Raw genomic sequence first — 14,189 nt, forward strand, 5'->3', positions numbered from 1 at the left:
GAAGAAAAGAGAGGTCTTTGTTGATGAGAAAAAATGCATTTAAAAAATATATACACAGGGTGTTTCTTAATAAGGTTCTTAATAAGATTCTTTGTCGAAAATTAAGGGGGTTTTTTCATATAAACATACTCCTACATCCCTCCTTGTGGAGTTATACTCCTCCAAAAATGGGTAAAAATTAGGTTTTTATTATAATTTTGTTTTTGTTCCAATTTTCCCAACATTTACTCTAATTTTATTTTTATTTTAAAATTTAACTTCTCGTAATTCGAAACGTATGCTATTTAGCATCATGCACGGTAACGTATTTTATTTTTTTTCTTGAAAACTATTGATTTTATGAAAAAAATAAAAGAAATAAAAAAGTTTATAAATAAATCAAACTTTTTAATGCATATTTTTAGATGATCATATTCCGGCCCATTAAAAAGTTTTAATAAAAAATTGAATAGGGGTGGCTAGTTTCATCCCCTTATAACAATACGGGAGGCTGAAAAAAATATTAACGAATAACCTTTTTACTAGTAGAAAATTTCCACCTAATTTCATTTCTTTAACTTGTTCCAAATTTGAGAAAAAAAATAAAAACCTAATTTTTATCCCAATTTTTGAAGGAGTGTAACTCCACAAGGAGGGATGTAGGAGTATATATTTTTATGAAAAATCCCCTTTAATTTTCGATAAAGAATCATCTCCTAAAATTTTTCACACTTATTAAGAAACACCCTGTATATCTGATTTAATTGTCCAGTGTTTTATTTATGTTAAATCTATCATAATATATAAATTTATTATTCTATCACACGTTTATCGCGCGTTTTCTAATGCACCTCTCGGGGAATGTTTGACATTGACATGCTTTCCTCACCTCGCCGCAACGACGAGAAGGGACGTAGTGCAACGTGCGAGGGAGACAGAAACTCGTACACGGTTCGGTTAAGGCTAACCGGTTTCCCGGTGTGTGCCGGTTGCATTTTCCACGTCCTTAGCTAACGCGGCTAAAGACTCTTGCGAAACCTTCTCGCGCGAAAATGGGTCGAACGAAAAGGAGGCGTTTAATCAATTCGCAATCTCTGTTCGGGCCACGTGACAGCCACGCGCAGTAAAATGCAAATCGGTGAAGTAGATCCAAAAGGATCAGATGCAGATCATCCTCGTGATTTATGCTAAATTTTAGTCGCCATGAAATATAAAAGCGTGGAAGATTCGTAAAAAAATAGAGTAATAGGATATTTTTTTTTATTTTTAGCGAAACATTTTTTAAATTATTAGGAAGGATATAAAAGGACAGGGGCACTTTCATTATTTAACATCGAGGAAAGTTTTATGGGGTCACTTATAGCGAGGTAATTTCGTGTACAATGCGTTTATTTATGCGTGACAATTTCCGGCGTATAGAGGCGTATTATAATCGACGGATTATTATATCACAATCGAAGACGCCTCGAATGAAGCGTAGGGGATGATTGTGTGGGTGTCGCACAGGATATTACACAGGAGGATAATTACTAATAGTTAATTCTAGGACATGTATACCATGAACAAACCTTTGCCTTTGTGGCACGAACGTGCTGTAACGTGACATTTCGCTCAAGCATCTATTTCCGATTATTAAAAACCCGTGAAAGCAAGTGTCACGTTTACAAATTGACACGAGTGACAGGAAATGAAATATTTGAAGCGAAAGAGAGAGAAATTTAAATAGGCATTTTATGTAAAAAAGATACATCCAGATAAATCATTTTTATTTTTATTTTTAATAATTTGTAATAATTAAATTAATATTTATTTTAATAATTTTTAATAATTAAATTAATATTGATTAAGAAGTTAATATTAATATTTTTAGTAAATATTATTTATTTTAATTATATATATATTTAATAATTATCAAATATAAATAATTAAAATAAATAGTATATAATAATTAAATAATAATATTTAATTTAATACATAACAATATTTAATACAAATAATAATTATATTTAATAATTATTAATTATATTAAATATTAATAATTATTAATATTTAATATAATTATAATATAATTAATATTAAATATTAATATTAATAATTATATTAAATTATATTAATTTATTATAATTAATATATTTTAATATAATTATTTATATTTAATAAAATCATAGCGAGAAAGGATATCAGATAACTATTGCATGCAAAAGTCGATTAATCTAAGATGATCGAAAATTATATACAGTTATAAAAATCTTTTTTTTTATAAAATAAAAAAGGAATAAGAAATACTCTCTCATGTAACATATTTTGCTCTAAATTAGTCGGAGGTTTAATCCGTTTTTGCATAACGTCGCATACAATCAAAGGCACATCCTAGCCGCCATTATTCCATTTTCTTTGTGTCCCGCATAAGCTTGGAGCATAATCGGCGAAGGGGATCGATTGCGATCGTCGTCGTCGTCCTCGCGGACTAGTCACGGGGCCGCGAACGTGAAGCGGTGCCTTCTTATGCAATAATTTTTCTAACAAATGCGGTCGGTCAGTCGATCGACGGCGGTCGGCGAATAATGAGGACAGTGAAAGGTCCGAGGAAGAGAGAGAGAGAGCGAGAGGGAGGGAGATATGCCGTATGTAAGCAAGGGCCGTTTCACGTGTCACGTTTGCCGAACATGTGATCCGGGGCCTTTTTTCCTCGGCTGCGACCGGTTCGCGATTTCGAGTCGCATGATTTTCCCGATCGACCGAGAGGGACTAGAAACTATGCCGCGATTTCGCAATCATTTTGCGCGGAAAGAATCCTGGCTGGAAAGAATCGCCGCCATCGTTGCAATCGACCTCATTATGTAGAATGAATATTGCGATATTACAAGATTATTCAGCGAGGCTGAAAATTTTGAGATTAATTTCGAAATATATTTATAGCGGTAACAATAAAGCTTGAGTTTTTGGTTTGCGATGCTTCGAATTTCGATTTGCATTTTATTTAAATATCTTTTTTTGACGCTCTTTCTTTTTTTAGAATTAAATTTTTTAAGAATTAAATTAAATTTTTAAAGAATTAATTTTTTGAAGATAATATTTAATTAAAAAAAATTTTTAATCTCTTTAATTCTTAAGAATTTAAATATTCGCAATTCAGAGCTTAAAACTTGAAATTCTATCAATTTTTTGATTTGGGATTCTTGAAATTTTATTTTGTATGCCGTTTTTTTCCTTCTATTTTCTTCGATTTTCAAAAATTAATATATATCATTATGCAGAATGAATATTGTGACATTACAGAATTATTCAGCGAGATTGAAAATTTTGAGATTGATTTCGAAATATATTTATAGCGGTAACAATATTACAATATTGATATTTATCGTTTTGCGAACTAAGATCATATCATAATCTTGCTCATGCTATAGACAAAAGGAAAAAATAATAAAGTTTGACTTTTAGAATTGCGATGCTTCGAATTTCGTTTTCCATTTTATTTAAATCTTTTTTTGACGCTCTTTCCTTTTTTACAATTAAATTTTTTAAGAATTAAATTAAATTTTTAAAGCATTTAATTTTTAAAGATAATATATTTAATTTAAAAAAAATTTCTGATCTCTTTAATTCTTAAGAATTTAAATATTCGCAATTCAGAAGTTAAAACTTAAAATTCTATCAATTTTTTGAATCAAGATTCTTGAAATTTTAGTTTATGCCATTTTTTTCCATTTCTTCGATTTTCAAAAATTAATATATATTTATTACTTTGTTACAAAATATATTCTTTATTTCATTATTCACGTTTACTTTTATTTGCTAACTTCATTATCTTATTCTCTGGATGTTTTTATTCCAACAAAATATGCGTATGTTTTATACTCTTGCACGCTCATATCTAAAAATATAACGCAATAGTATTTACTTGTTTCTATTTTTATTGCTGCAAATCCGCTCAGGATTGTCAGTAATAATGATAGCTCCAGTGAAAATAACCGGCCGAGGTCTGACTCGATAACGCGCAGTAGTTCGTCGCATTTTGTGTCAGACATCTGTGTTATTCGAAAAAAGAATATAATCAAATTTCAAACGATTGCGAAATTATTAAAATATAAATAAAAATCTATAAAAATCATCGAAAATATCTGCAAATAAATTTATAAAAATCTACAAAAATTATCGAAAATATCTATAAAAAATCTAAAAAAATCTATAAAAGTTTATCTATACAAAAATCGAAAATATATTTATATAAAAATATCTATAAAAATATCTATAAAAATTATCGAAAATAAAAATCTGTAATTATACATTCGATTTTTGTTATTTGGTACAAGACAAAGAAATAACATTTTTAATTGTTACCCCTTCCTTGTTTTCTGTTACAGCAGTGGCAGCTCAAGGAACAGCAATCGCTCCGAAAGCAGCGGCTATTGCGAAAGGCATCCGTCTATCTTCGGGTCCAGGTAACTTCGTCTGATCAATTGATCGATTTATCAGAGTTCCATGAGACGAATACATATGTGGGAAAAATTATTAGAGTCTGGGAAAATAAAAATGTATGCGATGCAAGTGCGATATCAATTTAATACACATACTTAAAATATTACATACATTTTTTATATATTTTTTTATATAAATTCATCAATAAAATATCCATAAAAATGAAGGAGCAAAGCGCACAAACGTGAGATGGAATGGTTTAGCGGCGTTGAATGAAGTTATTTAGGGCGCTGCACGTGAATGTCGAAGCAATAATTTGCAGAAGTGGAAATTGCCATTGTGAGATTTCTCCGAATGAGAAGGAATTCGCGAAAAAGTAAGCAAAGAATCGATCATCCTTGGTGATATTTTTAGAAGCGAAAAAGGTGTAGTCTCTCGCCTTTTTCAAATCGATGACAATTTCGGAAAAGCCTCGCAGTTTCCAGGGATTTATAATTATTAACATTATTATAATTATAATTCACGATTCGTAATTATTCTTTAATTTGCTTTCATATAACTCGGTGAATTGTAGTTTGATGAAGCATATTTTATTTATTTCGAAATATTATCGATTTTTATCATCTAGACACACGTAATAATAATTTGAAGTCGATATAACAATCAAATTTTAATCATCATTTAAATAGATATATTGTTGCTTCCCCCTCGGACTTAATCTCGTCCGTTGAAGTTATGTTCGTCTCTGAGTGCTTTGTCAAAGGTTTATTTGTAAACAAGGGGAGAGATATTAGATTCGAAGCAGCTGTCAAACAATGCGATCGTGTTTAGGACAGCTCCGCTTTTCACCTCCGGATATTCTTACTCGGGGGTTAATTATTAAATTAATAAAGTTATCATTCCGTTTTAATTAGTGTTCCATTATTTGCTCGGGTGTGCGAGAATGCTTCGTGAATCTCGGATGATTGTATTATGCGCCTCGATACAGTGACTCGCATCATTAGAATAATAAATTTATATATTATGATAGATTTAACATAAATAAAACACTGGACAATTAAATCAGATATACAGGGTGTTTTTTAATAAGTGTGAAAAATTTTAGGAGATGATTCTTTATCGAAAATTAAAGGGGATTTTTCATATAAACATATACTCCTACATCCCTCTCTGTGGAGTTACACTCATCCAAAAATGGGGATAAAAATTAGGTTTTTATTTTTTTCTCAAATTTGGAACAAGTTAAAGAAATGAAATTAGATGGATATTTTCTACTAGTAAAAAAGTTATTTATTAATATTTTCTTCAGTCTCTCGTATTGTTATAAGGGGATGAAACTAACAACCTCTATTTAATTCTTTATTAGAACTTTTTAATGGGAATATGATCATCTAAAAATATGCATTAAAAAGTTTGATTTATTTAGAAATTTGTTTATTTCTTTTATTTTTTTCATAAAATCAGTAGTTTTCAAGAAGAAAAATAAAATACGTTATCGTGCACAGCACGATGCTAAATAGCATAGGTTTCGAATTACGAGAAGTTAAATTAAAAAAAATATATAAAATTAGAGTTGGGAAAATTGGAACAAAAACAAAATTATCATAAAAACCTAAAAACCTAAAAAATAAAAACCTAATTTTTACCTCCATTTTTGGAGGAGTATAACTCCACAGAGAGGGTAACATGTAAGAGTATATGTTTATATGAAAAATCCCCTTTAATTTTCGATAAAGAATCATCTAAAATTTTTCGCACTTGTTAAGAAACACCCTATATAAATATAATTATATTTTGTTGAGTATTCGGATATTTTTACGATGTAAGAATTATTTTGTTTACCGTTTATTTGATAAAAAATTACATTAATCAAGTCTAAAGTTGATATTTTTGACAACTATATTTTTTAAACAATTTTAATTAATTAAAAAACAATAAATTCCTTAATTCGACATAAAAACAGAGTAATTATTTTTCCAAGTATCATAGTGTTTGAATATTAATGCGAATCATTGTATATCGAGATCGATCCGCGGACGCAATAATATTTCTCAGAGAATAAAGTCCTTGGCGCCGGTCGTTTCGTAACGTCGTGTGCGACGTTACGTATCTTAAAGGAAATGCTTCTAATTAAAAGTATCTGTTTTATTAAGTTATCGTGTTACAAAGAGATATGATACTTTTCCCAGCACAATATGTGTCTTGTTAAAAATATATATTTTATTTTAAAAAATATTATACATTTTTTTCTTTATTATTTAAGAGCGAAATGTTATAAAACTGTTTACAGGAACATATCTCTGATCAAGCCTGTTTATTGAAGATATAATATTGAAGTACGAAACATGTTCTTTAATTAAAATTCGAGCATATTTTATTTTCGCTGAATATCAAAGTGCTCTCTCTCTCTCTCTCTCTCTCTCTCTCTCTCTCTCTCTCTCACTCTCTCTCTCGAAGTGAGATAAATTTAATCTTTGCGTCGATTGCATTTCAAGAGATGTCTTTGTCTCTTTCTTTCCAACAAATTAAATAACCATGCGAGCGATTCTCTCGCGAAGATGACGCATACAAGGTCGTGCTTTCAAGCATCGTCGTCATCGCGTAATCTGCCACAACATTGTAAACTAATATAAATAAAATAATAAAATGCATAAAATGCAGTTTAAAGTCGGTTGCACGAATAATTCCGCGACGATATCGGCAACGGAAGCGTAAACACCGATGCACGTGTCGCGTCACGTGCAGCTGTTGACTAGGGTATATATTCATCAGACACTCCTGCTTTTCACTGCATAATACGTGCGGAGGGACCAGGCACGGTAATAATAAGCGAATATCGATCCGAATATTGCGTTAAAATTTAGGCCGATGTCGATTAAACGCAATATGGGGTTCATACATTTAAAAATTCTCCAACTATTTCATCGAAATCCTGAATCCTAGAAACAATTTAAAAATAATATATGCATTAAATTACGCATATTATGTACGAGTTTACACACTTTATCTAAAATCAAATTAAAATAGAATATTAAAGATTGTACTTTTTGGTGTGTTTACTTCATTTTTTTAATTTGTTTAATTTTAATTTATTTTTTTTTCCTTAATTTTCTTAAGAAAATTAAAGAAAAATAAATTGAAATAATTATTGCGTTTAATCTACTTTAATTTATTTTTTCTCCAATTTTTTTAAGAAAACTAAAGAAAAATAAATTAAAATAATTATTGCGTTTAATCTATTTTAATTTATTTTTTCTTCAATTTTCTTAAGAAAATTAAAGGAAAATAAGTTAAAATAATTATTGTGCTTAATCTATTTTAATTTATTTTTTCTTCAATTTTCTTAAGAAAATTAGAGAAATAATCTAATTTAATTATTAATATAAATGCGAATTAATCGCGAGATGCAAAGATTTTCTACATATTCCACATAATCTTCAAATTAATATTGCTTTGACGATGCAAAATATTGCATGATGCGCCTATGATTGCCATGAACTTATTTAATTGGTAACATTAGTAGGTCGCAGCATCGATGTAACGCGATGACGTTAAGACAGCAATTCTCACACACACTAGCTTCCTTCTCTTCGATATTTTTTTCTCTTTTAAATTTTATTTCAATTAATATTATTATTAATATTATTATTAATATTATTATTAATATTATTATTAATATTATTATTAATATTATTATTAATATTATTATTAATATTATTATTAATATTATTATTAATATTATTATTAATATTATTATTAATATTATTATTAATTCGTTGTTTAAAAATGTATAAAAATACCGGGACTTTTTTTAAAACAAATTTTAAATTAATAAATAGATTAATAATTAATAATTAATAAATAATTAATAATTATTACAAATTAATAATTAATAAATAATAAAAAAAGAATGAATGGAAAATTGTAGCTTGATCTATCAGATTGTAAGAAATCTGGATTTTACAGAAGTGAGTAAAAAGCATGAAAATGTGTAAATAAAGAAATTAATCGTGCGAATAACAAATTTCCACAATATCGTGAGTGTAATTCGAATATCGAATATTGATAATTGAGAGATGTCGTGATCATACGTAATTATTATTACATATTGTGGTTGCATCACTTACACATGGTGACATTTTCAAATAGCTCTGATTCGATCGATACGCAGTTGCGATAAATATATCGTCGCTAATCGGTCTATTTAAATCTAATTAAATATAAATTTGATACAACAAAAATAACGTTATTTTAAAATTTATAAAATTGTATTTGTATTATAAAATTTATAAAATTGTATTCTTTTATTGTATTCTTTTATTGTATTTTACAAAATATTAAAATACTTTCATTGGATTGGAATAATCCTTGAAATAGGAAAATGGACAATTGGCAATTAAATTTATCATCATTAATTTAATTAAACAATGCATATAGATTTATTAGATTACTTCGATTAAGTAACACAAGCGATATAAAGAATTGAAATAATTTCATTTCCCTGATACACATCTTCATTGTGTTTACATTAATCGTGTGTTTAAAAAAAATTGCGATTCAATAATCGGTTGCGTCTGCTCGATAAAAAGGGCTGCATCTGATTACGCAAGGGGATGTGATTTCGCGAGATGGCTATTATCTTTTTATTGTCGCAGCCACACGTGGTAAAAGTGTGTAACGGTGACAGGCAGAAAACTGTAGGAGAGAAAATAAATGCGCCGAGTGATATTTCGTTACGTGATTTATTATTATATGTAAATTTTATGCAAGGAAAATTTCAAAACGCTTATATTTCTCGAAACCTCTTGACAAAGTTATAGCGATATACGCAAATTATGTAATATTAAAAAGGTAACTAAAAAATCGTTCAGCAAAAAACATTCTTGGCTCTGAAAAACCTGGAAAAATCAGGGAATTTTTTTTCTGAACGTGCTAGACACCCTGTATATGATTGTCCACACTTAATAATGCAATATTCTGCTATTTATTTCGCGACGAAAATGAATAGAACTTGCGATTTCCGGTGAAAGCGCTCACAGAAGATGATAAACAGGCAAATGCAAACTTTCTCTGGCTTGTGTAACGTAACGGTCACGTTTTGTTATATCAGATTTGTTATATCAGAGATTCATAAGAAAGGGCTTTTCCGGGAGAAAGCTATCGTTTATACATCGGTAGATGATTCATATTACATTGTATTTATAAGGCACGTTTATATATTAGTTGCCATTGCAACGTGACATATTGCATTCGCAAAAAAGAGAGTATAATTTCACTTATTTTATTAAATAAATTACTAGATTAATAAATTATTTTATTAAATAAATTATTAAATAAATAAATTTATTAAATAAATTTATTAAATAAATTGAATAAAATAAATAAAAAATAAATAAATAAATAAAAAATAAATTTACCGAATAAAATATTAATTTGACATCTCTTTTAAAGTTTTTTTGTGGAGAGATCAATTCGATTTACATTATTGATCCATTAGAATTATTTTTAATCGATCATTAATGATCATTACTGATGAATCATCTCGCGAATGTTGCGTTTGCGATACGAGAATGAAAAAAAGCTGCGAGTAAAATCAACGTCATTTTATAAGGATTCTGAAATTAATATGTAAATGTATGTCATACATATTATTTGCACGCTCGTTTAGTGGAATGTTTTTAGGTGATTGTACTCATTCGCGCGTTTTCGCTTATCAGCATAATTCTCATGTTGATATTCGCTCGTCATATGGCACGACACGCGGATGATCTGCTAATCTGATCTGCTTACTCGACTGCAATCAACTAGTTGTAATTAAGTAGTTTTAAATGGCAATGACAAGATTTTTATTATCAAAAGATTCGAATATATTAAATATTTACGTATATTTTATTAATATTAATATTAATTTAATTATATTAATATTAATTAAATCATTATTTTTTTAATTATATTAATATTAATATTAACTAATTGAATTAATATTAATTAAATCATTAACTTAGATTTTAGATTAGGTCTTAGATTTAGAAATTAGATTAAGTCATTAAATTAGTATTAAATAGATATCGCATCATTTATTCTCTCGATTGTCAAAAGTATATGAATAATTAATTTGCAAAAAATTTACTGTTAATTTTTATCAAATTTATTAATCAAGTTTTATCAATTTACTGTTAATTTTTATCAAATTTATTAATCAATTTTTATCAATTTACTGTTAATTTTTGTCAAATTTATTAATCAATTTTTATCAAATTTTTTAATAATTATGTCGAATGCAAAAAAATCACTGAAATAATAATCCAATCCAATAAATCGTCTTTATGATACTTGATACAAATTTGGCGGGAGATTATGGTGTCTCATACGATTTGACATGTATTGTACCAGCAATGAGGCGCTACCGCAGCCGATCAGCAAGAGAAAGGACAAGGAGTACAAGAAGAAGAAGTCGAAGGTGGTATCGGCGCTTAATGTCGCCGAGGCGGAAGTCGGCGCCTTGAAGACGTCGAACGCGTTGCCGGAAGTCGCATCCTACAACGCCATCGTCCCCACGAATACCATGCTTGACGAGAAGCCAGGTAGGTCCTTTCGCGAGCCAGAAAAGGCGGGAAACGAGTGCACGCAATTTTTTTATTTATCTTACGAGTCGATTTTTTAAAATTTTCTTTATCAATGAAATAGACTTAATTATTTAAATTATTACATGTTGAAAAAAAGTATAATTTAATTAATGAATTAATTAAATTATAATTTGTTTCAACATGTAATAATTTTATTAATGAATTAATTAAATTATAATTTTTTTTAACGTAATAATTTTATTCACTGAATTTTATTATTGACTGCTATTTGTATTATTACATGGAATAATTTTATTATTGATTGAATTTTATTATTGACTGAAAATAAATGTTGCTCGGACTTTCAAAATTTATTTCCTCGCATGTTTCGTCCGATCGTACACGTGCAGTTTTCACTCGCAGTGGAATGGATTTAAATTTGGCATACTTGCCTTTACGAAGCAAGATTGCTTTCACTAGTGTTTCACAAATATGGTTGCAAAATTTACTAATTATCTATTGAATCAGGCCTCGGAGATCGAAATCGTTGTATGTTCGTCTTATAAGACTCTCATTATTTTTCTGTTTATTTCTCGATAAGTTTCGTGCACTCTTCTCGATCTCTTTAGGTTTCCCTCATCTAGGACTTCCGTTCGATGATCCTTTCACGATAATCCCTTAGTCCGATTATTTTGTTGGACGATTTAATTTTGTCGAATATCTCTATTGAAGATAACGAGATTATCATTAAAAGTTCGAGATGGAAAAAAGAACAAAATATACGAGCGCGTTTAAGGCACGTGTTAAAGCGTAATAAATATATAAACAAAAAGAATAAAACCTTTTTAAATTGGAATACATGTAAACATAGAAATAAAATCTTTTTATAAATTGGAATATATATAAATATATAAAAATAAAATCTCTCTTTCTAAATTGGAACAACAAAGAGAGATTAAAAGCTCAAACGCATGATTCTCGAGAGATTATTTTCACGATCAACGCGAATTATTTTAAAGCTCTTCCGGAACGTGCGTTACGTGCTCGTTTTCGTAATCAAAATCGATCCGTACTGGTGACTCGAAGGAGAACACGTGTGTTTCCTTGCGATTTTTTAAAAATAACTCTTTTGACACACAAGAAAAAATGGAAAGATATTTTGCCGTCAATGGAAGCAAAAATGTGAACGAGATTCTTTTATGAAATAGAGTATAAAATTTTCCATCCAACGTGATGTTTTCATCGCATCCAGCGAAGTTTATCGATTTTTTTTCACAGCGATTTTAAGATTGAATCATCTATTGCTCCGTTTATGTAAATATTTTCCTCGATTTTTTCCGATATTGCGCATTTTTTAAATAAATATTTATGATTGTAAAATAGTGTGAAGATTTTTAATTAAATAAAAATTCAACATGGAATTATGAAATGTGAAAAAAAAAATAAATGGATAGGTAGTGCGAAGATTTTTAATTAAATTAAAATTTAATATATAAATATTATGAAATGTGAAAAAAAAGAAATAAACGGATAGATAGTGCGAAGATTTTTAATTATAAAAATTTAAATTTAACATAAATATTATGAAATGTAAAAAGAAGAAATAAATGGATAGATAGTGTAAAGATTTTTAATTAAATAAAAATTTAAGATATAATAATTATGAAATATGAAAAAAATGAAATAAACGAATAGATAGTGCAAAGATTTTTAATTAAATAAAAATTCAACATATAATAATTATGAAATGTGAGAAAAAAGAAATAAACGAGTAGATAGTGCGAAGATTCTTAATTAAATAAAAATTCAATATATAAAAATCGTGAAAAAAGAGAAATAAATGGAAGTCGAAAAACATGACAGAAAGATATTTAGTAAATTATGGAGAAAAAAAATCGTTTTTGTTGGTTTGGAAAATTTATAAACTTCACACGCGTTTTGCAAAGTCTTGTTTTTTTTTTCTGTCGGGAACGTGATTTAGATTTGAACACACGTGAGTTATATAAACTACCGAGAACTGCTGATGTGGATCAATAATCTAAGCGACGAAGCCAAATGAATTTAATCACGCGTTTAAAACGTGGAACTTACGGTTATGGTGCAGATTCAGCTTTTACCAAAAGCGTTATACAATGCGTCGACGTGATGACGTAATGAAAATTTTCGAGCTAAAAATTCCTCATTCTTTTTTATTCGCGATAATTGGAGAGTTTCATTAGTTTACTAATCGGAGTTTACTTTAAAGAGCGTCGCTCGTATTTTTAGCGGAGAGTTAATGCTAACCCCCCGGGGATGCGTTAATTGGAGATATAACGTGCGTTACGAAATCATCCGTGTTCTGCGTCCTCGCTAGCGCGTTATTCCTTATGTTTGCGTAAGCGTTTACGTCGCCGTTTATTTAATCCTTTCAATACGCGAATCAAATATAGAACCTCTAAAAACCGCCTTTTAACGACAAATTTAATGTCGCTTACAAGGATCGGTCTAAACAATAAAATATTACATATATTTTGCACATTACCTGGATATACAGGATTGAGCAGGATATCAATTTCAAGGACAAAATTACAATTCAAGGAAAATTTGGTAATTTCTTATGCAACTTTTGTGTGATAAAAATCTGTTGTAGCTATTGTTGTTACTTGGCGATGTGTATTTTGAGAGGGAAAAAATTTAGAAAGGTTAATATCCTTTTTGTAAAATAGATTAGCAGCACTTTCACTTAAATGCCATCGTATATTATACAGTGTATCTCATGTACTCGCAAAGAAATGCCTTTCACCGGGAAGCGACGATGCACCTGAAGGTTGAATTTGAACGTGTCCTTCCGTTTTGACAACGCGATTTTTCGCAGATCAATATTATTGAGTTCAGAATTAATTTAAATTAAATTCTAAAATATTAATTTTAATTAAATTTTAAAGTATTTACAAAAAATGGATATACAAATTTTATACAATTCAATTGTAAATGTAATCAAATAGTATTTCCTTTTTTCTGTTTTTTTTCATTGTTTTATTACTACAAATTTTTTTTATAACATCAGTAGTTTTACAAAAAATTCAGTCCTCTTATCAGATCAAAATAAAGAGATACATAAAAATAAAAATTCCGAAATAATTCTTATGCCAATTTTGGACAGTTGATCCTTTTTCTTCCTCTTTCCATCATTCCCTCAGCTTTTTAAACAGATTTCAGGTAGCAAAATTAATCATTTTAACGTCA

General features: G+C 28.7%; 1 protein-coding gene across 4 annotated transcripts in view; it reads left to right on the forward strand.

Annotated features, from left to right (window-relative positions):
* Per (period circadian regulator) overlaps window positions 1-14,189 on the forward strand; it is a 34,175-nt gene that overhangs the window by 3,132 nt on the left and 16,854 nt on the right. For all 4 annotated transcript variants that reach the window (XM_083089011.1, XM_083089008.1, XM_083089010.1 and 1 more), the window contains exons 2-3: window positions 4,344-4,421; window positions 10,792-10,982. In XM_083089011.1, coding sequence (XP_082945137.1) covers window positions 4,344-4,421; window positions 10,792-10,982 — 269 coding nt within the window. The remainder of the gene's footprint in view (window positions 1-4,343; window positions 4,422-10,791; window positions 10,983-14,189) is intronic.

The sequence above is a fragment of the Camponotus vicinus genome, unplaced genomic scaffold, assembly GCF_025532165.1.
Source record: "Camponotus vicinus isolate PSW18456_S1 unplaced genomic scaffold, iyCamVici1.0 SCAF_14, whole genome shotgun sequence".
Classification (NCBI taxonomy): Eukaryota; Metazoa; Arthropoda; class Insecta; order Hymenoptera; family Formicidae; genus Camponotus; species Camponotus vicinus.